Source organism: Amphiprion ocellaris, chromosome 5 (assembly GCF_022539595.1).
Source record: "Amphiprion ocellaris isolate individual 3 ecotype Okinawa chromosome 5, ASM2253959v1, whole genome shotgun sequence".
NCBI lineage: Eukaryota > Metazoa > Chordata > Actinopteri > Pomacentridae > Amphiprion > Amphiprion ocellaris.
Genome location: NC_072770.1, coordinates 23,645,190 through 23,673,060, shown reverse-complemented (window position 1 = coordinate 23,673,060; position 27,871 = coordinate 23,645,190). Strand labels below are relative to the sequence as shown.

Below are 27,871 nucleotides of genomic sequence, written 5' to 3'. Positions count from 1 at the left end.
TCTGATAGCAGATCAACTTCCTTAGCTACGGGGATTTCCAGGGAACTAATTTACTTTTAGCTAATCAACAAGTGTTTGATATTTGCGGTTTATGTGTTTGATTGAAGGTTCTTTGTTCAGGGGGTGAAATATCATAATCAACATTTAGAACAGACAAAAATACGACATTCAGATACAATTCTGTTCTCTTGCTTCAGCAGATGTTTCTTCTATCAAGACTCGTTACTGAAACACATCTTACGTGTCTTGGACCACAATGTACTGGTGGGGCACCAGTCCATCCACTCCATTGTGCCGACCCTCCCACCAGTCATCAGAGGCTCGCTGGTACAGCAGCAGAGAGGCACCTTTCTTGAATGAAAGCTCCCGAGCGGTTCGTCCGGTGTAGTCAAACCGAGCGATGGCTTCGACCGGGTCGGACTCTGAAACAGCCAAGGAGCCTGAGATTCAGAGAATGGTGGACAGAGGCAGGGAGTGGCAGAGAAGCAGGAGGCAGCAGCAAATCAGAGAGAACAGAGAAGTGGAAGAGAGAGGAGCAAAGATTAGTGCATAGCAGGTTAGTGCTGCTGCATATACTGTAGTGACTGCACAAAGGTTAAAAATTGCAATAACACAAAAGCATAATTAACAGGTTACTGGGAGTGAGATGTGAGCTGGTTTTAAAGGTTAAAGCCACAGTAGCTGGTGAGAAAAGCAGGATGAAATCTCATAAACTGGTGACAGCAAGAAACACATGGGATATATAGTGTTTGCAGTTACATGTGTGTGTGTTACGCACCATCTTCACTGTTGTGGGTGACAGAGACGGTGTCAGGCGCCGGCTCTTCCACAAGGGGGGGCTCACAGTGTGGACTGTCACTATAGAGGATATAGAGGATACAGAGGACAGGAGAGGTTAGGAGAGACCAAAATCTCAGTGACATCATGCCTGAGCTCATAGTCGTTCACTGAGTTACATAAGCTGATAAAGTACACACCACACCACTGCTGAGTGCTGAGATCATAACTGTCCTGCAACCTTGCACACTTCTTGGAATAACGTGTTCAAAGTGAGCAGGGTTTGGTTGGTTATTTGTACAATTACTAGTTAAAAAATGTAGCCAGTAACCTGAAGAAGTAAACTGAATTATCCCGATACCGTATACATGCAAACAAGAGAAAAATATCCTAAAGATGATTGTTACTCCAGCGTAATGTGTGATGTGTACATGTGTGTCAGTAGTAATGATTCCATATTTTAAAACGCATATTGAAATTCTAATCCTGCTAATAATTCAGAGTTACAGTAAATGCATTGGTAATCTGATTAAGTCTTTTTTTCTGTAACTTTGATGGAATACAGTTATTCTTCTTTATATTCTAATTACATGATGCCATTCTATGTGTTCTGTTACTCCACAAGCCTGACTGTCAGTCTCTGCTTCGATTTTAAGCATTCAAAAACCTGCAGCTTGGTTTTGGTGCATCCAGAACTGTAGCTGGGATTTTAGGAAGGAAGGTATCAACTTGTATCCTCCATACCTTGGAAAGCTGACCCAAGTTTTTATTATAATGTTTTTAATGATGTTTTCATTTAGAGAAAACAACCAGAGAGATGTGAGAGAGAAAGATATGACAAACTTCCTACTCTTGAACTGGGGATGTTTATGTTCATTCACCAACATCATCTACATTATTCTCCAAAGACTCCTCACTGCCAGGAAGCTCTCTGAAAATAGTGATTTTTGCTAATTTAAAGGTAGCAAGACTTTCATATCTACATGTCCAAAATAATGCAATCACTCAATTAAATCCTCAAAATGCACATTTTCTGAAATTATAGGTTGAAAACCCAAAGCTACGCCTGAGCGATAATATTTTGTCTACACTTTCTACAGCACAGAGTGAAAGCTGCTGCTGCAGTGTGACTCACAGTCTATACAACTGCACTGACTGGCGGTAATCATAATAACTGGTGCCAAGGCTTGTCATTACAGTAAAATTGAAAGTTAGCCATTGTGTGTTGTGTGGTGTGTGTGTGTGTGTGTGTGCATGCTGTGCTCTCCTGGGCTGCTGTGGTCAGGCGGTGCTTTAATCTTCTGTGTGATGGAAGGTAAGCTGATCCTTGTGGCCCCCTGGCCCAGAGTGGAGCAGACAAGCCGAGCCCCCTGTGGCTCCCCAGCAGCCACTAAATCAACCACCCCCTCTACTGTAATTAGATAACACTTGGACAAGATGTCCCCCTGCCCTCCTACTAGCTTTAGCAATTAAAGTTTGTCCCCTACATGTCTTGTCCCTCTCATATATGCTCTCATCCCGGGGCCTCACCAGAAGTCGTCTCCTGCTCCAGGGATGGTGTAGATGGGGCCCTGCAGGTCCTGTGGCCCAGGAAAGATGGTGTCATGGTGGATGATGATAGTTTTAATGAGCTCGTTGACGTGGGCCTGGCAAGAGACCTGGTCGTGGCCCTCTGGGACAGACATCAGGGTGGGGCCGAAACAGATGGCCAGGTTGTAGGGGTCCATCATGTTGTCCTCGCTGTATTGGGACAGGCTGAAGGGCGGAAGGGAAAGCAGAGTGACTCAAAGGGCATTATCTCATTCATCTGTCTCAAACATATAATATGCACAAAGCAGACTATGCACACAACAACCGGGACATGTTATTAGCAGATGACACCGTCCTAGTGATGGGGAATAAGCTGTGAATGCAACCTGTATCTGTGTATATGAAACTAGAAGAGGTCCAACAGTAAACAGTACCCAGAACTGTGGTGATGGAGACACTCTGATTATGTGTGAGTGAGAAGAAGCAAGAGCATTGGGTCGACTGTAAATCACTCAAGCAGAAGAAGCAGCTCCCCTGTCTCCACATAAGTGTCTGGGACCACTTGGTTTACCCAGGAGTCTCAAATGTCAGGTCTCCCACATCCCATTGGTTTTTGTCTTTCACTCCCTTTTGTTGCCTCCCTTTACTGAAGGGTTTTGTCATGAATTTCAAGAATGGATTGGACAGAATGGAATGCACGACTCCCTTTTTATCTGTGTGCGTGCATGCATGTGAGCTTGTGTAAAATTTATGTTTTGCCCATTTGTTTGTATGGCTTTGAGACCCTTTATAACTTGAGTATTGTGACAATATGGAGCCCACTGAGACACTGTGCAATAGCAACTATAAAAATAAACTTGATTTGAAGGGGGAAATTAAACTATTTCTCAAGAAGGAACGTTTCCAGCTCCTTGAATAATGAAGGGCGAGTTATATTTTGTGCACTTTGAACTTTCATTATGACCCATACTTGACTCCACACAAAGGTTAAAGGATGTTTAGAATTTGTTGTGAGAAAGTCGAGTGAAAGTTGATGTTTATGAAACAAAAGAGTGTGTATGGGGTAAATGGAGAGGAAGGGAGGAGGGAGCTTCTTTAGCTGCTGTAAGTCTACATACTAGTGCCATTGCTAGGAAAGTCTGGTTTTCTGTGCTTTATGTCAAATTTTGCACCGTTGTCTTTTCTTCATGGACACGTAGTAAGATTTCGTTTTCTTGAACACATTTATTTGACCAATATAAATGGCTGCTTCCTTTGGTCATTTATTGTGCAAACAGTTATTCTTGTCTGTGAAGTTCTAAATATATACATTGAAAAACCTTTTTGTACACTGACTGATATTGAAAGTGTTGAATTCAATAATGGCATCTTACTGTGACTGACATTAACATTTACTGAAATGGTCCAGGAGCGAGGCTGTCATCTTTAATTATACATTTTGTTCTCAGTGGTAATAACGGTGATTCACTTCAGTCGTTTTCAACCTGCACCCTGTGACATGCTTCTAGTAGAGACTGATGTAGGTTGGGAGCTCCACTGAGACAATGTAGTGTTCTTTGGGAAAGATTGTTGTCAAGCAAACTTGAGTCAAGTGCATTGTTTGCACACTTGCCCATGTAATTTACTTTAAATGAAAACTGATCCTTAAGTGTGTAATAATCTTCATAGCTTGTTGTTCATAGACTGTTATGTTTGATTTAATTTAATAATGTGACTGTTTTGGAAAACATATCTTTTGATTTTTAGCTGCTACCATTTTATTGTCCACCCATCTGGCTTTGTTTATGAGCTCGCCCATCATTTATTCACAACAGCTGTCCCTCCACATGAATACACACTTGATACTGATGCACTTGCGGTTTAACAACCCAAACAATTGACCTCTAAGTGTCCTGCTACTCACTGGTTGAGGAAGGCAAACAAGTATCTCATGATGATAAGGGTTTTACTTGGCAGGGACTGCAGAACTTTCTTAATGTGGACTGCCCGCTCCTGGAGGCTCTCCATTGCTGGAAAATAACAAAGTCACGACACCCAGGAGATTAGTCACACAATCGAACTCTTAAACACACAAACAGAGAAACGGAAGGGACACGTACAGACACAGGATATGAGGTCATGGAAGACTTCTTTAGGGAAGAGGGCGTGGTCCAACCCTCTAAAGTACAGCTTCAGTACACCAGCAATAGAGTCCATGTCATGATCATTCTGGTCCCCAGCCAGTGGGTCCTCACCTACATCCGAAAGAGAAGAAAACGGGGGAAAAAAACATAATAAAGCACTTGACAAACACACACAAAATTCATGCTTCCTGCTGGAATATAGAATTACCTCTCTCAAAAGCGTTCTTGATGTCATTGACTTCCACCTGAGAGCCTGACACTCTGAAAATGCCCTCATGCTGCAGACCTACACAGACATAATACACACATCCTGAAATCAAGACCCTTTGTTCATTTTCATCACTACTCCTGCAGATCTGGAGGTAAGAAGTTCTGGTAAAAATTCCCACTTCAAACTGATCCAGAACCAATCACACTTGACATAACAATGCAACCAATGAGCACACTGAAAAAGCTGATGCTAAACCTATCACTTCACTGGAGAATTTTCTCACCATGGCGACTGATGAAGCGGATGCAGCTCTCGACCATTAAAGGAATGGCTTCACCCGACTCCTAAAACAGGGGAGAGAAGAACACTCCTGTTAGAGGAACACATGACAGGAGACTGATGTGGAAAAAAAACACACAAAGCACACTTCTTTCCTCACACACGTCTGCACATGTACATGCATCGGTGCACACATTTAGGAGGAATGGGTATCAGGCATGGGGGAGAGATGGTGGGTGCAGTACACAGCTGTTGCTAGGAGACAGTACCTATTCCTTTTCCCTTTGTTTATTTGGGGTTTCAAGAAAAACCTGGGAGGTGAGGCTATGAAATATATAGTGGATCATATATGTACCCACTGTTTTGTCGATGCAAATGTGGTTTTATATGTTGAAACTATAATCTGAAAATAACAATCAGCTGATTTCTTTGTAAAATAAGAGCTTGTGGCCAAAACACAAGCCAAGCCACAAGGGGGAGCTACAAACATGAGAGTCCCTGAAGGAGCAGTTGCCTTTTCATCACTAACTATTGATTCAACTGTAGAAATAGAGGGTTATATTTACATATCGGGTTATAATAGGCTATGCGATAACAACCAAATCACTTTCAGCATCTATGTGCCAATACATCATGTGGGCAGAGGATATTGTGAGAAAACACATGGCTTGAGTTAAAAACAAATCTGCAGTGGCTCTGACTGTGATGCGAGCAGTCACTCAGAAACAAACGCACACATACAGATAATTACCTGCTTCCGTACTGTGGAGTTTCTCCGTCCACTACGCAGCGAGAGAAAGGGGAGAGAAAAAGCGGCACTCTGTCATTATGTCTCCAGAGAAAGTCTATTTATACTCACAACTCTGGTAACGCTCTATTTGTATACACAGACACATGCACATGTGTTGAGAATATCTATAAACAGTGACAAGGAAAATAATACCCCTGGCTGCCAAAGAATCCAGCTTTAAAGCTGCTATGGTATATGCAAGTGTGTGTGTGCATATGTGTGTTTGAACATATTTCCTTCCTTCACCACACCTACCTGGCAAGGCAACAGTCAGTCTTCTGACCTAAAGGAGGGAGAAACAGGAAGAGGGGGAGGGGAGTGAGAGGGAAGGGGGTTATGACAGAAAAGAGACACAGATAGGCAGTTAAAGCAGGACACATGAGGAAACGGCTTCAGATGGAACAGAAACCGGGAAACAAACTTCCCACTTAAGCTGTACGCACACAATTTAGGAGCGGTTTTCCTGCAAGGTTGTGGAAACATCGACACATTCGGCCCAAAGGAACCCCCCCCCCCTTACTCACACTACAGTACACAGCTGCATCCACATATGGCCACTGTCACTGTGATCTCCCCTTCCACTCACAGACACACACGGTTTGAGATTAGCAGATATATTAAAGTCATTCTGCCTCCCTCCACGAGCCCTGACATGTCCCACTGCCCTTCTTGCCTCTCTCGTGTGCTCCCTGTGTAGCCTCCAGGCACCAGACCTTTCCTGAACCCATCTCTGTCCTACTGGGGGGCTCCCAGTAAACACACAGATGGGCAACAAGGACAATGTCCAAAAGGTATGAAGGACACTGGCAGTCCCACTTACTCTCTCCAAGGGTCTTCTCGATGAGGTCGTGCTTAGCCTCCAGCTTGGTGATCAGGTTCCTGCCTTCCAGAAACTCCTTCAGCTTCTACAGTGCATACAAAAACACACGTGCTTGAGCCTCATGTGTGCAGATTATGTTCATATAGGCATGTAGCTTCAGCAGTTACAGGCTTGATCACACTAAAGCGCCTAAACAATTTTCTATGACCATAACTGGAACTGACTGTGAAGTAAAATTGCTCCGTCTCCTGCTGATTGGCCCGTCTTTTGGCCAGGCTGGGTTTGCTGAGATAGGATTCACTGAAAGTGGACTTGACTGACTCCATGCTGTTGCTGTGGTGGAAGCACTCAGACACGTCATAGTCCTCCACCGTCACCATGTCTTGAATGGTGGACAGAGTGGCCTCCATAGTCTTCTTCACCTAAGCGACGTTAGGAAAAGAAAACAACATAAAACAAAAGTTATGATTACCCCACAGGACAGTTGTGAAGAGGAAACAGATGAAATAAATAATATTAGATGAAGCAGAAAAATACCCAACCTCTTCATTCTCAATCTTAAGTGTGGAGAGGCGGGACTGCAGCTGCTGACACCTCTGGAGAAGCTCGCCTTCCACTGGCTGCTGTGCACACACCACACCCATCTATAAAAAACCCACGCACACATCAGGAACATTAACATATTATAAAGCTGATGTTAAGAAATGCACTCGCTCTGACACAAACACCACAACTGTACCGTGTCTCCCATGTGGGACTGGAAGTCAAAACGAGCCGGAGGGCAGAAGACGTTGTTGTAGGTCTCCATCAGTTTCTGTTTGTCACCGTTGGCCTCCAAACTCTCGGCGGCTCCTTCCAATGTCTCTAGTCCGGTGTGTTTGGACGTCTCTACATTCTGTTCTGCAGATAAGTAGGTCCTCAGGGCACGATGCAGGCTGGCATGGTAGCCCAGGTCACAGCACTGTCACACATACAGGCACATATGCACATTAAGACATGGTATGAAATGTAAGCATTGGAAGGTTTGTTACATTTTTAGAATGTAATTCTTTTTGTGCTGCACTGTACAATAGAGGGTGACAAGAAACGGGGAGAGAAATGACGTGAGAAAGTCCTGAGCTGGACGCAAACCAGAATGCAACATTGCTATGCAGCAATATCGACAGAATATTCAGACACACTGCTGATCCGTACTTGGTAAGCTTTTAAAGTGCTGCACCGTAAGTTTATTACTATGTAGTGTTTCAGATGTCACATGTCGTATCTCTCTTTGAATGTCTGACATAATTTCAATACTATATCACATTTGTCGTTTCATTTTTAATCACTGTTTCAATGTCAATCATCAAAAGCCATTAAAATGGATATTTTTTTAAATTGAAAAGGTCTGTAATCTGCAATGTCAAATATATTGTACATGCACAATAAATGAACAAACAGACAAAATGTAGGGTAGTTTTACTGAGAGTGCTGCTCTCTTTTTCAACAACGCCATTCTCATACTCATAAACACGAAATAAGAAGATCCTTGATACAACCACAGTGGTTTTACAATATCTAACAACAATATCTATATAAACTCAGCCTTAAATTTGTTCATTGTGTGTTTTGTCTCTTTTTATACACAATGAAAAGCAATCAAAATACAAGTATAACTATACTGTATGTCATTTCTATGTTGGAGAGTCAATCATATAGTTATAGCTGCTGGATTATTTTTTTAGATTATCATATGTGTATTATTGACCTAATACAAATATGCTAATATTCATCTCATGATTAATGCTTCCTTAATCTCTCCACTAAGTGCACAATTTAGCATTGTTTCTACCTGGTAAATGCCAAATTCTAAAGCAAAACTGTACAAATAAAACAAGAATTTTTCAATTTGAACAAGAAGTATTCAAAAAAGACAAAATTAGTATTTAAAAATAAGAACGCATCAATACAATACACACCAACAACTACCTAACTCAGCGTGGTTTGTTTAATCAGTGTGTGTCAGTTTGATCAGGAAGAAGCACTTGCTGGTGGCAGATCCATCGTTCCAGCAGGCAGTGGAGTGTTACTATCAAGCACAGATCTCATTCTATCTAGATGTTTTTGCCACCGGCTGTCTGTGGGGGGCCACAACACGCCATGTGTGAAGTCTTGGGAGGCAAAAGGTCTGCTGCCTTCATTAAGAGGACTGAAGCTAATGTGAAGAGACTGACTGTGGGGCCACCACTGGTTCAGACATAGCGACACTGAGACAGAGCTCATAATAATACCAACAGAGTAGTACTGTGTGTTTATACTCACATCAATGATGTCAGAGAGGTCATGGATGTAATATTTGAAGACACAGCCGTTGGTAGCCTCCAGAGCTAGCAGGTATTCATTCCTGGCCTTGATGGCCTTCAGCTTGTTCTCTGTGTATTTAGCTTGTCTCTGATAAGAGTGAGAGAGAGTAGCAAAGATAGTTAAAAAAGGAGAGAAGTAAAGAAATCAGGCAAGAAGGAAAGGAGAGTATTGATGACAGAGAGGGAAGGAAGAAGAGAGAAAATAGGTGTTAGAGTGAAACGCCTCAGTATTGATTAGGGATAATAACAAGTGGGGAACCATGTTGCAGTGACAGGCTCCAGCTGTAGCTGACAAGGTTAGCAATAAGCCAGTCGTACGCTCATAAATCATTCATGAGACACACACATAAGTCTGTGTGACAACAGGTGGGGCACGTTGAAACAGCCTTCTTCCCTCCACGACCAGATCAGACTCTGCTCACCTTCTCCTTCATCTTCTCGATTTTTTTGACACTGGAGCGTCGGACAGGTTTCTCGTCCGTCTTAATGCTGGCCAATGTGTCGGGGGAGCGCGGTGTCTGACGGTCATCCTGTCGACTCGAGCGTCCCATCTGCTTCTCCTCCTGCTTCTCTGCCTCCTTCAGCTTGGACTCGGCATTGATGCTGTCGGTGTTGTACATGTGGTATGTCTTCATCACCTGCACAACAAGTGTGGAGATTTGTAGATGAACACTAGTGTGCGTGTTTTCCCAGTGTGAGTCTCAGTTCTGCCTCTGGATCAAAAGCAGGATTATGCCAGTCAGCACTGTGGAGACTGTGGAGCGATGGCATTCCACAATATTACAGCGAATGAGTCACACAACCAGCCTCTACTAATCAGCCCCACTGTGCTTAGAGGTGAAGGTATGAGTTTACCATTAAGAGTTAAACACATGAAATGAGTGTGTGTGCACTGTCAGCCTTATTTCAGTGACCACCACCAGAGCCATTATTATACTGTTCTGCTCAAACCCTCTGACAACATTGCAGACAGACACACTGGTCTGTCTATGAGTTTGCATGTGAGCGTCACTCAAACCAGATCTATTTCTATTTCTTACTATAGACTCTAATTACAGCATAAAACTTGCTTTTATGGTGCCTGGTTGAGTTGAGGCCATAGCTGCTGTAGTAGAAAACCCACACACAGAGAAACACACTGCGATTGCCTCAGTCCTTTTGGCAGAACCATGGGCATGTGGAACCAGACGCTATGATGCCAGTGATAGTGTAAGAGGATCAAAACACCAGACAGCGAGGTTTAGGAGGCACAATGTTTAACATGATCTCCATTTAGCTTTGCAGGATGGTATCATTTGCTAAACACAAAGTACAGTGGAGGCGGATGCCATGAGTTTTTCAGGCTTTTGGTGTTAAGTTAAAATATTACCACCAGCAGCAGATCAGTGTTTTATTTTTTCTAACTGAAAACTTAAGGGACAATTAAATTTAGCACCAAACTTTACCGTAAATCATTTAATAATTGCAAGACATTTCACATAAAATCTCAAATGTCAACTTGTGGGTAAAACTAGATGAAAAATCAGGGAATCACCATGTTCTTTGATGTTTCAGCTCATATTTGTGGAATTTTTAGTTTGTAGCATTGGTTTTAAAATGCACTGTAAAATAAGATTTAGCTTCCCATAACAGAAGAACGAGCAAGGCTTTCTCCATTACACTGTATGAGACACCAGAGATCACAACCCATAATTATGGATTAAAATACTGTGAGTCAGGGCAGGGGTTTTCCTTACCGTGTAAAGCTCATTAAGAACTTTCATCAGGTCCTCCTGCAGCTGCACGCCGACCTCTTTGCTCTGAAGACACAGTGAGAAAAAAAAAAAAGAGAGAATAATGTGAATATGCAGTCCTAAGCAGAAGCTTAACATCATAACTTGCAGCTTCTACTGTCTCTTCATCTACCTGGTCATCTCTCTGCAAACCAATTAAATTTAAACCCACTGAGCCGTGTGTTCAAGCAACTGAGCCATCATTAATCAAGGCCAGATTATGTGGCCGAACAAGAGTGGAGAAGCCTTTAATCCAGATAAATGAACATGGCAGTGATGGACTTGATGGATAGGAGGGGAAGCTGCAGATACTGATCTCGACAAGATAGCAGAGACGGCAAGAGGACAAAAGAGCCAAAGACGGAGAGCGAGATGACGAAGCTGCAAAAGATTTAAAAAAGACAGAGGGAAATACAAGCACTGCTATTCCCCGGACATAACTGCCTGGAGCCACTAGTGACTGATGACTTCACAACAACCCACACATCAGTAGCGCTCCACACATAAACACAAGCGTACACACACAAACACATGTATTCACAGCTCTTACACATTTGCATAAACATGTTGGGACTCTCCCAAACTATTTAAAGGACCAAGTTCTAACTAATTTTTAATATTGATGCCAAGAGAGGGATAAAGTCGAGTCAGGTTAGTTCTACTTATTTAGCTCAATATCACTCATTTGATCAATTGGATAAAAAAAAAATACATGTATCTTTCACAAAGAGCAACAGACCTCCTTTAAGACAGACAGTTAAACAATAGATGTGGTGTGGAAAGAATAGATCAATACAGCAGATTTACAGTCTGAACAATCATGGTGAACATATATGAAGTGTACATTCAGGACGGTGTTGTGAAACTTCCAGCTGCTGCCAAAAAGATAGAGCCTGAGTCATGTGACCTTCTCCCCAATAAGAAGAAAGAGTTCATGCACATGTGAGGAAGAAGTCATGCAAAACTTTCACATATGTAGGAGAAAGGAAGTAAACATGTATAAGGAGAGAGCACAACATGCTCATAGGGGAGACAGAGACAGACAAGAAAAGAAGCTGAATGTCCCAAAAGACTAAGATCCTGATCAAAAACATCTGGAATGAGGCATCAACACCCAGCACAGCGAAGCTCGAGTGAAAAGAAAATAGGGACACAAGAGAGAGCACAGCTTTGCTCGTATGCTTTAGGGACAACAAACTGACAGAAGGTTAAAGAGATGCAGTGGTTTTTAGAAAGTTTAGTGTGATCTTGCCAGGAGGACAAACATGTCTACTACTGTACCAGACTTTATGGAGACTTGGATGCAGATGGAATAATAGTGAGATAAAACTTAAAGTAAAAACATGAATTTTATGTTTGGAGAGAAATAGTCCTGATGTCTGCAGGGGGCATGAATTATGAGGTTTAAAGAGATCAGAAAGTATGAAGAGGCATTCCCATTCAAAAATATGTAAGCCATCACAAGCACTTTAAAGTCTCAGGTAAAATTTTAGCTGAAGGTGAATTCTGAAGACCTTTGGCACCAGCATGTTGCCTGAAAACAAAATGCTACAATAATTAAGTGGAAAAGAAGCGGACGAGTGAATTAGGGTAGCTGCATCAGCAACTGACAGACGAGACAGAATTTTAATTTTCAAGGTTAAAAGAGGCAGTGCTGGTCATTCGTTTAAATGAGAATCAATACTAACAATCCTGGAAATGTAAACTTTCAGTTTTTAATAGCAGATAAGCTGAACACAGATTTGATCATTTGATAAAGTTCCTCCACCTATTCAGTCATATGTAGCGGAGGTGAAATATAAGAGAAAAAAGAAAAAAGTTGCAGGGGACAAGTAAGGAGAAAGTTAAAAGGAGGAGAGACAAAAAAGCAGAGAAAGTAACAAAAAAAATGGATGAGGAATGCAGAATGAAAGCAAAAGCAGATTTTGCCAGCGCATGTTGAGCATCTGTCTTCTCCTGGAAGAGAAGGGGGTGGGGTGTGTGGAAGGTTTGTAGGTGAACTGGTAGGAAAAAGTTAAGGGTGGTAAGGTGAGAGGTGGTTTATAAAAGCAGAGTGGAGAAAAAGAAGGAAAGAGGGAGTACAGATGCTGTGTTACAGAAAGCAGATTGACAGAGCGACATGGTAAGAGGTTTAGGGTAGCACAGCCAACAAAGGAGTAACTGAGGTTGTCCCGCCCTCGCTCTTTAAAGTGCTGTCAGAGGCTCATATTAGGTGACAAAAACCAGACCACAGCCAATCAAAAAGCAATCAGCCATGGCTGAACCTTCCGATCCATCAACTGTGGATGTTGACCTTTGAACTTCTCATTTTCCCTGTGGTCATGTAGTCCAGCTCAGCAAGACTGCAGCATTAACTAGCAAGCTTCATTAGCACTGATGTCTGTGGTCCACGCTGAGATTGTGTACTCATTAATACAGCTTGATTCATTAGTACTTCCTCTCTGTAACTGATAAAATTTCTCACACACACACACCGCCCCACTGCGATAACAGTATCATTCTGCACCATTTTCCACACTGGACGGATGTGTCTGAGATGAATGTGTCGGCATTATACAGGCTGTGGTGTGCATCTCTATGAGTGGTGCATGTTTGCTTTGTGTGTCATGGCCCCTGGCACGACTGGTATTCATGCCGATGACTGCAAGTGTTATAAATGGACTAATCATCCACTTAATTAGCCATCAGAGCATTCTCTGTGAGTATGTTTGCAGCCTGTTTATGACCCAGACATAATGGAAGCAACCCTCATGCCAAACAACAAGCAGTGTTGGAAAAAATAAAAAAAAGGAAATCAATGTCTGTGACAAGACAGGTTTTTTTGTAGTGGTGTATCAGACTAGGCTGGACAATGAAATGAGGGTGGAGGTATGTGTGTGTTCCCACCGCCTGTGATCAAACTGTAGTTCAAAGACAAACTATCAGGTTGGAATCAGCAGCCATGACATTCCACACACAGACAGCTTCACTTTGCCGTCGACACACACACACACACACACACACACACACACTTATCTTTCTATACCTGTGAGGGCTTTCCACTGATTACATTCTTTCCTTGCATTCATGCCCAACCCTCCTCACTCTGACCTTACTTTAAACTTAAACCTTAATCAGAATTGTAATATGAAATCCAGACCAAAGCTCTATGCATTCACCCATAAGTCAAAATGACGTCACCTTGCAAAAATGTTCATGTTCTAAAACTCCCAAAAAACAAAAAAGACGCATGTAAATCAAAAGATGAAGTGGAAAGGATTCTATTAAATACATTATCTTTGCAAATTTGCCTCTCACAGCACATGTATTTGGTTTTAATATGTCCATTCTGGAAATGGAAAACTGTTTCCCAGAGGGGAACTCTGCTCTATCATGTAAAACCCCCCTCTCTATGCCTTTTCCTTTGGTTCTCTGTTTTTCTGTTTTCCTCTTTCTTGTCTCTTTTATCTCTCAAACTAGAGAGGCAAAGATCAGAGGAGACAAGACTAAGGCTTCTGTATCAAACACAGACAGTATAAACTCTCCTCGCTTGAGGTTCAGCTGACTTGCTGTCAGTCAAGAAATAAGCCAAGACAGAAAACAGGTGCTGGGGAGATGGACAGACATAGCAAAAATCTGACATGGATTTAGCATATCGGGCTACAGTTTCTGAATTCTCTTGCTCCGTTATTGTTCGAAGCTGAGGAAAAGGTGCGTCTACCTCCCAAATTCACTTTTTTAAAACACCTTTTCACACATAGTAACAGAGGCTTTGAAATCCATACACTGTGCTTACAAATGATGGTAACCTAAACAGCAAATAAAATCTAATTCCACTGGGAAAAACAATCAGAGTAAGTCTCTGGTGTGTCTGTGTGTTCGAGTGAGTTTGCAGACCTTCTTGAAGAGGCGTCCTGAATCCTCGCTGATCTGTGCAAACCGGGGAATGATGTTGTTGAGGTAGAGGTCGGACAGAGTGGCGTGGTCGCGGCTCTCCCTCTTCACCTGAAGCAGCAGCAGGTTCCAGCAGTTCACCGGAGATAAAATGCTCTGCTCCTTCCTAAAAAGACACACACAGACAGCGAGAGAGTCTTAACATGTACTCGAGGGCCTTTGAGCACATTTTTTAGATAAAAGACTCAAATTAAGTCTCTTTCATCTTCTAAATTCAGCTTTTCATCATGCTCATAGTTGGACACATATGCATGCAAGTTTATTTCATGTAAATTGTACAGACAAGCATAATGTACAAAGACACATTCTTAATATAGACATGGCAATAGAGAGAGAATTCCCAGATGGATTCAACCCTCTCTTCTACACACACACACACACACACGCAAAGAGACACACACACACACACACACACACACACTGTGTCGGTAAGCCAGCCCAAACAGGGGATTCAGCCAGGGTACAAAACCCAGCGGGAAGAAGTAGGCTCCCCCACAAGCACAGCTGTTGTCGAAAGAAATAAGAGAGAGGAGAAAAAGACCGAAAAATGAGGGAGCTCTGAAGGCTGCAATCATTTCACTAACAGCGTAACAGTTCAATACTGTTACATTGTATTTGTTTCAAGTGCCCATAAAGTCATTACACAAAAGCAAGGCTGTTAATGCCCTGCTTACATGACAACACAAACGCTTTCACGGGGCGTGCACACAGTATAAGGGACTGTGTGTGTGTGTGTGTGTGTGTGTGTGTGAATGTATACAGTATGAGTTATGGATGATCCACGGATGATCTAGTGGGTAAAATGGATTATGAGTGAGTGTAAGTGGATGAAAGAAGGCCTTTGTGTCGTTAAGAGCAGCTTTAACTGGATAGAGAGAGCAAAGGGCTGCGAGGCATTTACATCACACACACACACAGATGAGGGTCACAGAAAGTAGAGCAGTGACCAAAGCATACACAAAGTCAGACAGACAGAGAAAGTCTTTGACTTTACTGAGGGGTATAGAGTGGGGGTGGTGTCCATGGGAAGGGGAGTGAGTGTGTGTGAGAGGTGTGAGTGTGTGTGGGTGGGATGAGTCACTGATGTGATAAGCTGGTACTGGCTGTCACTGGTCAGATGGTCAAATGACTAACCAACTGAGTATAATAATAACAATGTTGAAAACTAAAATGAAATAAAATCCTCCTACACACCTGTTACAAAGCTAAAATGCAGAAAGTCTCCAAGCTGAAAGCTCTGTTCATGTGGACACACACACGTGTGTGTGACAATTTCTCTTCCAACTTCTCTCTGCTGTCTGCTTGTTTTCCGGTGTGTCTGTCTTCTCTGGTTGCACAACACAAAAACAGGGCTGCAGTTCCTCTGCTGTTCAGCCTCTCTGCCTCCATGTGACATGTCACCCTCAGCCCACCAGTGATGACCTGCCACTGCAGCACTGGGTGAAAATATCACCTAACTCTCTCTGACCATCAGCCATCACAAGGCCAACACTGAAATGTCACTGGTTCCCCAAAAGGTTACACGGTGGAGACCCTGTTCTATATTATTACACAGACTGCTTCCTGGCATTGGAATTGTTTCCCCTATTTCGCCCCAGTCATAATAAAATTGTTGTAACTGTTAAGTTGTATGTGAGGTTTTGTTGAGTTTTGCTCTGGTCAACAGCATTGTAATCAAGTGTGTTCCTGCATGTGAAACCGATGAATAGACAGGAGCATGGTAGTTTTAAAATTTACTTTAAGAAATCATAAAAAAGCGGAATCAAAAAGGATGTTTTCTTAATGAATCCCAGGTTCTTAGGTATTTGAAAATATGTTAAATTCAAATGACATTCTTGATACGTAATCTTCAGACATGGGAGCCGTGTCTCCAAATCATAGTCAGCTAAAATACAATTTTTTTTTTTTATTGAAGGCTTCTTTCCCTCAATTACATTTTGAGGGAAACCCTCTCCTTTCTCCTGGATTACACTTGTTTGTCAGGTATCAATTGTCTAATCAACATGTCTTTGCCATTTTTAAGACACTTATCCTCTCATTCAAGAGGCTTCTTTAGTCCAGAACTGAAGAAAACACTTGGTTTAGAGGTCAAGAACCTCTGTTCAAGTGAACAAGTGTTCAAGAACTAACAAAGTCCAGGGTCCAGTTGCCTTCTACTGCAGATCTCAGGACTACTATGACCTGGATGACTGAGAATCTACACAGATATCTTTGTCGTTCATTGTATTGCTTTCAATCTATCACTTTTTTTCACTACTAACCAGCTATATTTAATAAAACAAAGATATAAATGCAGCATATAACATTCCTACTTCTCAAAATAGAGGACTACATCTTTTTTTTTCCCCAATCATGAAACAACCAAGTATGCACTATCCATATTGGAAATGATATTAGATGGGACTCATCATGCTGGTAAACCCAGACAAGGAAAGAGAAGCTTCAAACATCTTGAGAGAGAAAACTTTGACCCAAATGAGGATACACTCCAAAACCTAACCAAACAGTTTTGGCGCCGACACCTAACCAAACTTCTAACATGTAGTTAGTGTTGTAAAAGGTTCAAATTAAATTCAAAACATGATATTTTCATGAATCTAATCAAGTAGCACAGTTTTGGTGCCTCAACTTAACCAAACAGCAAGTGAAAATAAAGGGAAACAGCAAGTGAAACAAAATACAAGTCTAAATATAATGAAAATGGGACTTTCACCAAGTGTTCTGGCTAAAAGTCCCACTGTCTGAAACGTAAGTCATGTGTCAGATTTATGACACAATCACTTCTACAACCACCTAACTCTGACTCTGTAGCTCCACTTACATACTTTACAGGAAGAGAATGCGTTTCTTTAAAATGTTACTGAGAAATCAGTTTAGTCGAAAAGGAACATGACTCTTTGGCGACAGCGCTGAGATACGGAAACATAAAAACATTACTAAACAAAAGGGTATTTGTAAGCTAAACAGCAAGCTTTACTCTATTAGCATTCATACAATCATGTGATCACATCCCAAAAACCACACTGAAGTAATATGTAGCTATGTGTTGTGAAAGAGGCTGCAGATCGTTAACCGAGAAATCAGGCTAATATTTAGCATAAGGATAGGCTTTGACTGAGTGTGCAACTTGTGAGGGCTTTTCCATGTGACCAATCAGCCTGTCAGCCTTGGGGCACACACATACAGACACTCCAACACACATGGACACACACAATACAGTTAAACCGTGTAACCCCTCAACCACTGCTGTATGCAGTCTGCCAAATAGCACGAATACCAGGGGTCTCCACGGGATCAACACACTCACAACCCTCACACCCCGCAATGCTTGGAGCACCATCAACGCCTGGCTGTACAGAGAAACAGCCACGGGCACCCCCAACACACACACACACACACACACACACACACACACACACACACACACACACACACACACACACACACACACACACACACACACACACACACACACACACACACACACACACACACACACCCACATTCAGACACGCACAAAAACACACACACACACACACACACCTACATTCAGACACGCACAAAAACACACACACCTACATTCAGACACGCACAAAAACACACACACACACACACACACACACACACACACACACACATAACGGGAAAATAGCTGAAATTCCAGCGTGGCACCCGGACTGAGCAGCAGCAGATGCAGGGAGACTGCTGAACACCCAGATGTTGGAGAAAGAGAAAAGCAAAAAGAGAGTGGGAGATGAAGACAGAAACAGATGGAAAATAAAGACTGAACACTTCTAAGTCAGAGAATTATCATTTTCAAAGCCTCTTAACATCTAGATAGATTATTATGTGAACAAACCTGCTGCAGCAGCTGCAGTAGCAGACCTGCTCAACGACATATTTTATCCTCTGTCCGTTGCCCTCCCTTTTCCTCTGCCTCCATCCCTCCCCCAATATGCAACACAGGGAAACACACACTCTGCAACTGTCTCAGTATTGATCTGAGCTGGAGGGTGTGTGTGTGTGTGTGTGTGTGGGTGTGTGAATTTGTGTGTGTTAGGGGTATGTCCTTGTGTTTGGAATTAGGTTTCGTTTAGAGGACCTATTGATCCCTTTTAGTCTGTGCCTTTGCAGGAGAGAGCATGAATATCGGTTAGGCCCCAGCAGAGGAACTAATATTTCTGGAAGGGTGCATGTCACATAAGAAAAGAGAACAACAACAGTGCAGGGAAAAAGAGGAAAGAAGCTGTTGAGGAGGTCGTAGTTAACAGGAAGTTAAATAGAGAAAGAACACAGGCAGAAGAGGAAAAAAAGTCCCTGTCGTGCTCAACAGTTTAGGTAATTTTGAAAGATCCAGTTTATCACAAAGTTAGGAAAAAAAGTTTCCTGTGTAGTCATGAGCAAAACACCCGTAATACTTCCAAAGTAAAATTAAATAGGCATCAATGCTGGCAACCAATAAAAAAATGTTCTCATTATTCATTTTTCATTATTTGTTTTAGCAAATAATACTACAAACATACAATAAAGCAAACTCTACATTTCTACTTTAACAAATACTACATTGGTATCCTAAATAAAGATAAAGATGCAACAATTATTTCTTCATCAATGTGAGAGCCAAGATAGAGGTATGTGTACTTTCAGTGCCATTTATCTGTTTGCCTTTTAGCAGGACTATACAAAAACGATTTGACTGAATTTCATGAAACTTGGTGAAGAGGTGGGAAACAAAGAACCCAATACTTTTTGATGTGGATCTGGAAAGGGCACTGGCTTTTGCTTACTGAGTACATCTTGGTGGAACATTCACTGTCTCATTCATCTGTCTACGAATAAAAGAACACCTTTGGTAACAAAATTTGAAGAGTATCCAGAAGTTGGTTTGAAACAGTACAGGGATGTTTCAATTTATAGAAACTATTATATCTCCTTGGTCCTCTCTTGTCTCTGTTACTGGGGTTTTCACTGATTATGCGTGCGATAAATGCATAAAAAGGATGAAGTTATGGTTTCTACAGAAGTGATCATCTCTATTCAATCCAACACCGTAATTTTGAAGAGTAAGCAGTTACTGATGACACACAGCTGTCCCACAATTCATCACATACTTAAGGCCAATTCATGTTTTCCTCAAACACAGGGGCACGTGTGACATAAATTTTGTCATTTGCAAATTTGCATGTTTGCATGGACCCCTCTGGGGCCAAACGTGCAGAAGCCAAAATTTGTGACCACTGTCAGTATGCCCACTGCCCATGTGCCATGAAAATAAAAGCAATTCTTGTTTTGAGGAGAAGCTGTGTTAGGAGATTATTGTTGTCCACACCTTTAAAATTCCTCATTATAACAGATGTTTTTGAAGTAGTTGCTGCCGGATTTAGGAAGTGCTTTGATTTATACGTGATTTCCATTGATGGCGCCCAAACACAGCGGGAAGTTCCAAATTCTGCAGAAATCCTGTGCTATGTCATCCCACTGTACTTGGGACAGGAAGGCAACAAACTCCGGCAGCCAGTTTCTATACTTTGCTGCTGTATTCTGTAAAAAGCAAAAAGTCACAGCCAGCATTTCAGAATCATCCGCAGGAACTATGTCTGTTTTTCTGCATTTGTTGTGCAAGGCAATGCGATCTGACAATGTAGCAAATTGATGTGCATCCTTTTAGTATGAATTTAACTGCATGCACATCTGCTGTCATCATTCAAAGTCTGCATCAGTCAGCTGTCGCAGATGCAAAAACCATGAACTGGCCTTTAGCACTGCTACTCATCTCTCCATGGACTGTTTAATGATGTAAAAACGATACAGCAGTAATGATCACAGAAGACTTCAGATGATCAATCATCAAATACATTTCCACCAAAGGGTTCCTGCCAACAGACTGACCAAGTCTTCATGGTAAATTGGTGTTTTCTTGATACTGCAAGTCTCTTTGTTCCTCTGAGAAGCATTTAGGGTATTGAAATATCCTCAGTGATGGTGGGTTCCTAGTCAATTTCCAAGTCACAGGCTACAAGACTGACGAGTCAGATGCAAAGCAGCACAATTATCTAATTGGAAAGTGCCCTCTGCCTCCAGCAGTGATCAGTAGCTCTGTCAAATGTGTGTGTGTGTGTGTGTGTGTGTGTGTGTGTGTGTGTGTGTGTGTGTGTGTGTGTGTGTGTGTGTGTGTGTGTGTGTGTGTGTGTGTGTGTGTGTGTGTGTGTGTGGTTGATGATTAGCTAACAGTCCAGTGAACCCTTCGCCACAGGGAAACAAACCATTTTCTCTCCCAAAAAAAAAAACAAACCAAAAACTGACGATAATTTCTACAAAAACATTAAGCTGATAAAGCTGATTAACTCCACTGTGAATTTGTATGCATTGTATGTGTTAATGATGGAGTGAGGGAGAAATACAACCAAACAAGAAAGAGACAAAGAGAAAGAGACCTTCACTGGTGAGAGAATCCCTGTTTGGGCAAAGTTCCACTCACGGCAAGACACTACAAAATAGTCAGAGCACAAAATCACCACCTGGCCATTTCTGGCAAAAGTTGTAGCTTTTCTCTCTCTCACACACACACACACACACACACAAGCTCAAAGGCTCTCACAGATAATAGAAGAAGCCTCAAAATAAAATGTCCGGGCTATAAATCACTTGGTTTTCTAACAGATCAAACAGAGATGCAGTAAGTGATGCAAGTAATTATTGTACAGAAGCACTAATTTGGCCTCTGTTGCAGTCTATCAGCCATTCTTCTGCTTGATTTTCTTGCTTGCCTCTACTTCTCTATTCTCAGGAAGGAAGTCACCAGTTTCAGAAACACTATGCTGTTTAAAAAGCTAAATAAGGAAACTGGGTGATTTTTTTGTGACTTGGAAAGTTTAAAAGGGAAGGATATTAGCTGTGTCTGGTACCTGAAACTACATGTACACAATATGCTGCGTTTTAGTTATTTATTTGAAATAGTGCACGTCAAGACAAATTTAAGAAGAATATTCTGATAATTCAATCCTGAGTTGTAACCTGCAGCTCAGTGTCACAGAGCATAATGTGTGACCGTGTGATTGCCTCATACTTGAGTAGATGATCCTTGGTGCTGCGTGTCTTTGTAAGAAACCTCTCAGCCAGCTTCTCCAGGTTGCGGCTGTAGTCCATTTCGATTTCGGCCTTCTTTCTGAAGAAGTCCTGCAAGTCTTGAAGCAGCTGCACCCTCAGCTCACATTGCTGGTCCAGACACTTGAGCTGCTCCACCAGCTGGGCACGGATCTCTGCCAGGGGTGGAAGGAAGAGGGACAGAAGTGAGTTCTACTTAATTTTTAACTTTATCGTGGTCGCTCCAACACAGGTATACCCAACAAACTGAAGTAGCAAAGGATAGCCTTTACAGAATGTTTCTTTAGTTTTCTTGCATTTCTCAAAAGCTTCTTTTCTCTAAAAACCAGAACAACAACCAATTATCCAAACAACCAGGGAATAAACCGCATACATTACCGTTGGCAACGCTGCACTATTATTAAGATACATGCCATAACAATGTGTAAGATGTTAAAGTCTAATGTCTTTTCTCTCCACTGCCAGTGTGTGGATGGCTGGATGCTCCAGTAGAACACCTGGCAGAGCCCTAAAGTCTTGGCTGAAATCCATTACCCTCCCACCAGTTCGTGAAGCACAGACTGCTGAGTGTGTCCGCACATCATCATATGTATACCTAAGTGTGCATATGTGTGTGTGCAATCAGATATCATCTTCCAAACACAGATCTCCAGAGGCAGTCATTTATCCCAGCTTATCACTTTTCATTTTCCTCCTGCCTCCTTCCCCTCTCCCTCCTCCATGCTGCTCTCCAGTCTGGCCTCAAATTAATAGAGTGCACTCAGTGCAGACACACTCAGGAACCATATTCAATCACTGGCTACAAAAAAGTCCTCTGGAGAATCCTGCCTGCTGCAGCTACAGACAGGGACACACAAAGCGTACGCAGCAACGCGTGCACACATGTACACATCCAAGGACACACACATACACGCACAAGGGTGATAAGCTAGATCAGTGCAGACAGCTGACAGATTAATGCTATGCTCTCATAGCTGCCTGCCAATGCTGAGTAGGCTGCACATGCATCCTATTCAAGAGCTAAGAAACAACACACACGCTTTACCAGCTGTCCGCTGCATCATGGTCGGTCTAACGCAGCTCTCCTACCTTTGCAGTGCTGGCTGTAGAGAAAGCGGACGGTTTTGGAATCCATCCTGGTTTCAGGGCAGTATGGACTGCCTTCGCGCACATTCACACAACTCATTCAGACACACATACACACACACACTCTCAAAGGCAGACGAGAGTCAGCCGCCTGCCCAGCCGACAGCGACTGTTGATGCGGCCTTTGTGTTTAACAGCTGAGAGTGCAGTTTCTCATTACCACAAAGAGAAGTGGGATATCTAAATGTGTCTGTGGCCACCCTGCTCCTCCCACTTCTCTGTCTCTCACTCATAAACACAGACCTAAACATTGTGCCACTAGCCGGCGGCTGAGTCCGCTCAACAGTCATTCTTTGCTGATTAAAAGGCCAGAATGGAGGAGTTCTGTGGCTGTGTGGCACTGGAGCACAAACAAACACATGCCCGTAGTCTGTTTGTGTGCTAATGACCTGGTGTGAATATTTGCTTTGACAACATGTGTTGTTGTCTCATGGTCTGTATGTGCGTGTTTGTGTGTAATTTGCTTATTGCACAGTGTTGTCAATAATGGCAAGTGAGTCAGTGCCCGCCCCTTAAGGCTGTGACACACAACCTCGAGATGGCGGCCTTGTAATTAGCCCATCCAAGACAACAACACACAACACCTCAGCTGAAAACAAGATCTCCCATACACAAGGAGGGTAAGAAGCCGACACAAAGCATATGGTAATCAGTGCGGAGACAGCTTGAGGTGTGGATGATATGTGGAGAAAAAAGCGACAGCAGTCCCAAGTGATTCCAATGGTTAGAAAGCAGGTTTAATGGGGGGAAAATTAATTTCATAGAAAGGCCAAGCCCTGAGCCCCGAAACCCCTCTCGGGCCCCTAACATTCACATTAGGATGAAGAGTGAGTTTGACAGCACGCTCCATTTACAAAATGTATGGCTGTGTGACTCCGCTAACTCGGAGCTCTCCACATTAAACGCTTTTGGTACTGGCTGCTAAACTGAATTTCCTTGAGTAATGCTTAAAAAAAAAAAAAGAATTTTCTATATGCTCTTACAGAAATTGTTATCACTAAGAGAGGAGTGTCTTCTGACAGACAGGGAGCTTGCTACAGCAAAGAGAAAAGACACGGTCATATACGATTGATGCAGGTCTTCCCTTCACTTTGGTCCCTCTGTAATGGTCATCATCCCAAGCAAGTAAGAAGTGGGATGTGAAGTGGAATGTGACGCCTCCACCCCCTCCAGACAGCCCAGTCACATTTTCCAGGCAGATGAGAGCAGGTCTTGTAATCGGTCTCTGGGATTCTACTTTACTGATGCTCTCCTCTCCCTTTCCCCTCCCTCCTCTGTCTGTAGTGCTGAGGGCTGTCTGGCTCTGTCTACGGGAGCCTCGTTCATACACTTTTCCTTCTACTCACCAGGAGGCCCAGCACACCACCATCACCAGGAGCAGTTCGGCAAAACGAGATGGTTGCTCGCATTAAAGCAGCTAATTTTCTCTGTGGGATATTCATTTTCTGTGCCTGCTATAGAAACTATGGTGAAAGTATAGTGACACCACTGTTGATGTTGATAGCTTTTTCTTTTTCAAGATCTGCCTTTATTTTCCTTCTGTTATTGCAACTCTATCCGTGCTCAATAGCCACCTGTTGGTATGTTTTGGCACTCGGTAGAAGTGAGGGGGCGGCATACTGTGAATAAGTGACATCAATGAATTCATATGTCTGGAGCTCAATGTAGGAGAAGAGTGAGCTCACAAAGTAGCATGAAATTGCTGAAATCTGAGGAGTTCAAATGACCTTTTTTTTTCTCAAACCTTCCACCTACCCTATCTAAGCATCCATTATTGATTAGTGTGCTTATTCTGACCCTGAGAAAGGAAGACAAAGTGGAGAAATGATGGATGGAGACAGCATAACCACCACAGTCAATACCTGCTGTTAATTTTGTTGTGGGCTGAGGATTCGAGGCAGTTGGTCTAGGCTGCCTCAAATCAAACAAGACTCAAACACGTTGCTGCATATAAATGCGTGGATGGATACTCAGAAGGAAACAAAACCAGAGAAGAAAAGGAATATGCTGCAAAAGGCAACACAACCTGTCACAAGAAATTTTGGCAAGCACAGTGTGAAGGCTAAAAATAGCTTCCTGGCAACATTACCTTCTGTAGCTGGAGTTAATTTTGCAGCAAATTCACCACCAGCTTTAGGCTGTTTTGTTGGTAGCTGAATGAAGTGATGGTTGCCCTGGATGCTGTTCTATTCTGGCCTAGATACAGGAGCCACACATACTGCTGGGAGGACTCATTATACCTGAAAACACCCAGGGTTATGGGCACAGCACACGCACACATGCAGTCCAAGCTGTCACTCTGAGCTGCTTTGACAGTAGCTATCTAGCTTGCGCTTGGAAGCCCCACCCCAGTTCTGTCCTCCTCTATTACCATATTACTACGGCAGGGCCATGCACACAGACACACACATGCCCAGTCACATACATACAATCACCTCTATGCATGACAGCTGTTTACAAGTATATGTGATGATGTGATGAATGTTTGAGACAAGACTTGAACTGGCTGGAGAGGGAGTGTGACAGAGAATACAGACAAAAGGGGACACACTAGCACAGTCTTCACAATTCACTTGATATAAACAACAATTTGAGTTTATATCAGGTATCTATATACAATATGCAGCACTTTCTTGTATGTATGCATGTTTGGGTATTAAATTTCAAACAGTTTACGTAAATAATGACGTAAGGTGTAATGTTAGTTAACTGATGATGCATTTCGGTATGAAACATCAAATCACTCAGGTCCAAATTCTGTTATGTGTACTGCCAGTGTCAGGCAGGAGTGAATGATTACATTGTTAAGAAAACTGACAAAATAATGTGCTGCTTAATGGAATTAACTTTCAGATTTAGGGGCAATTTGGTTTATCTCAGCAGATATGGTGCTGTGTTTGATTTACTTCTTCAACAACTACTGCTGACTTTACTACAGCTCTGAATTTGTCTACAGAGGAAGTAAAGTGAGTTGATAATTTGGTTAAACTGTTGTCTGGTTGACAACCTTGACTTTCTCACTTTGTTTTTTACTTTACTTTTTAATCATCGACATTGTAGCAATGACACATGGTAGCCAGATCGTGGCAATTGGTGAAAATATTATGAAAATGAACAGAAACCAACCTACAACACACCAGGATTAGTCTTTAACTCTCTGTATTCCAAAACCTACTGGCCAGCTTAGAAGAGATGTTGCCAAAATACACAATTATTTAGAGCCACTGTAAAAACAGAAAGAATCCTTGGAGTCTCAACTTTCTGGTGGTCCCTAAACTAATAATCTGGATATGCCGAGAAACAGACGTGAAGTAGATAAAGTCTAAAGTCAGGATATTTAATCAGAATCACTGTATTCTATATGTTCCATTTAAAAAATATATCAAAAATAAACCACTTGTAATAATCAGATTCAGTAAAAAAAAAAATAAAAAGAATTCTCTGCTCATTCGGGCAACTGTGAAGCAATTAGTGATTCAGCTGTGACTAGCAGGGCCTTTTCTGCTGGACTGAGCTGAACTGCAGGCTGTGTTTATGCAGAACAGATAGGAAATAAATTAAAAACATTTAGTATGTAGTCACAATTATTTCCAGTATCAGTAACACTTCTTGTACAGGTTGATTCCACTTAAAAAAAATTATAATAAATAATTAAAGAAATTCAACTTTTGCTTTTTCTTTTTTTTTTTATCATTTATTTCTTTACTTTTAGCCATGGTTGTGCTGTTTTCATAGAGGTGCTGGACTTTATACTGGAGCAAAAAATGAGCCCACAGTGAGCAAAAACTACCCAACAGAGCAAACACAAGTCTCTTTGCCAACACTGGGTCTAAGCTCTTACAACCTGTGCCAAGTAATCCAAAATCACAGCAAGAGCACAGGAACATACACTCAACTAGTTCTAAGAAAGGTAAGACAACCAACGAGGAGATGTAGCTACGAGAATTGTACAGCATTACCCATTCTTCTTGGTCTATTAGTGCTTTTGTGTGTGCGTTGCATGTGAGCACGCGTACGCGCTGTGTTTATGCAGTAAGGCCTGGTCTTTGTTGCTCTGGGGGCTGATACTGCAGTACAGACTACAGAGCCGTGGAAAAGAGGAGGGGGAGCAGAAAGGGGGTGGTAATGGTTTTGAGTTGTACCACTGTGAGCTCATACTATTGTCCTCAGAAGAATGAAAGGAGCAGAATAAAGGGGGAAAGAAACACAAAGTAGTGTAAAGGGTGAGTAAGAGGGAGGGCACTGCGTCAGTGTGAATAATATGTCCATTCATCCCGGTATGGTACACACAGGAAGAGAGGACAGGGAGACGGGAAGTCAGCCGGACCAGTTCACTGCCAGTGGGGAGCACACGGGAGGGAGGGTCATACTAAAACAACTACAGGAAGTGTGTGTGTGTGTGTGTGTGTGTGTGTGTGTGTGTGTGTGTGTGTGTGTGTGTCAGTGTGAATAATATGTCCATTCATCCCGGTATGGTACACACAGGAAGAGAGGACAGGGAGACGGGAAGTCAGCCGGACCAGTTCACTGCCAGTGGGGAGCACACGGGAGGGAGGGTCATACTAAAACAACTACAGGAAGTGTGTGTGTGTGTGTGTGTGTGTGTGTGTGTGTGTGTAAGATGGAGTGCAGCAGGATGGGGGGTTGCACTGAGGTGTGTGTTTCTCCAAATGAAAGGGCCTGAAGAAAAACAGGCAGCTGTGGAGCTCACCAATATAACCCTCCAGACCTGAAACCAGGCAGGAAAAGAGAGGAGAGAGAGACCAAGCCAAGGGTTTGCAGGTTGGAGGGGGGCAAAACTGTGTGCATAAGTGTGTGTCTGTGTGTGTGTGTGTGTGTGTGTGTGTGTGTGTGTGTGTGTGTGTGTGTGTGTGTGTGTGTGTATGGGGGTGGGAATGTGACTTTTAGGCAGTTGAATGAGTAGGTAGACTGAAGCCTTAGGTTGCAGGTAGTATTTCCTAATAAGATTCTTCAGCAGGGTGGAATCTATTAGTTCCAGACATGTCTGCCTAATACTGCTTCGATGTACACGCACACACATGCA

At 42.5% G+C, this 27,871-nt stretch overlaps 1 protein-coding gene across 4 annotated transcripts in view; it reads right to left on the bottom strand.

Moving 5' to 3' along the window:
- The window catches only part of srgap2 (SLIT-ROBO Rho GTPase activating protein 2), a 58,830-nt gene that overhangs the window by 5,162 nt on the left and 25,797 nt on the right, over window positions 1-27,871 (bottom strand). The window contains exons 1-19 of one of the 4 annotated variants that reach the window (XM_023267214.3): window positions 22,771-22,926; window positions 21,644-21,836; window positions 14,521-14,683; window positions 10,609-10,671; window positions 9,295-9,510; window positions 8,832-8,960; window positions 7,270-7,491; window positions 7,073-7,174; window positions 6,755-6,952; window positions 6,531-6,615; window positions 5,966-5,993; window positions 5,672-5,702; window positions 4,925-4,985; window positions 4,639-4,716; window positions 4,407-4,541; window positions 4,211-4,316; window positions 2,308-2,532; window positions 779-858; window positions 242-440 (exon numbers count right to left, since the gene is read on the bottom strand). In XM_023267214.3, the coding sequence (XP_023122982.1) occupies window positions 242-440; window positions 779-858; window positions 2,308-2,532; window positions 4,211-4,316; window positions 4,407-4,541; window positions 4,639-4,716; window positions 4,925-4,985; window positions 5,672-5,702; window positions 5,966-5,993; window positions 6,531-6,615; window positions 6,755-6,952; window positions 7,073-7,174; window positions 7,270-7,491; window positions 8,832-8,960; window positions 9,295-9,510; window positions 10,609-10,671; window positions 14,521-14,683; window positions 21,644-21,836; window positions 22,771-22,867 (2,411 nt within the window). In that variant the 5' untranslated portion in view covers window positions 22,868-22,926. Of the gene's footprint in view, window positions 1-241; window positions 441-778; window positions 859-2,307; window positions 2,533-4,210; window positions 4,317-4,406; window positions 4,542-4,638; window positions 4,717-4,924; window positions 4,986-5,671; window positions 5,703-5,965; window positions 5,994-6,530; window positions 6,616-6,754; window positions 6,953-7,072; window positions 7,175-7,269; window positions 7,492-8,831; window positions 8,961-9,294; window positions 9,511-10,608; window positions 10,672-14,520; window positions 14,684-21,643; window positions 21,837-22,770; window positions 22,927-27,871 lie in introns of those variants that run through there. The other 3 variants (XM_023267215.3, XM_023267216.3, XM_023267218.3) reach the window with 3 other exon arrangements.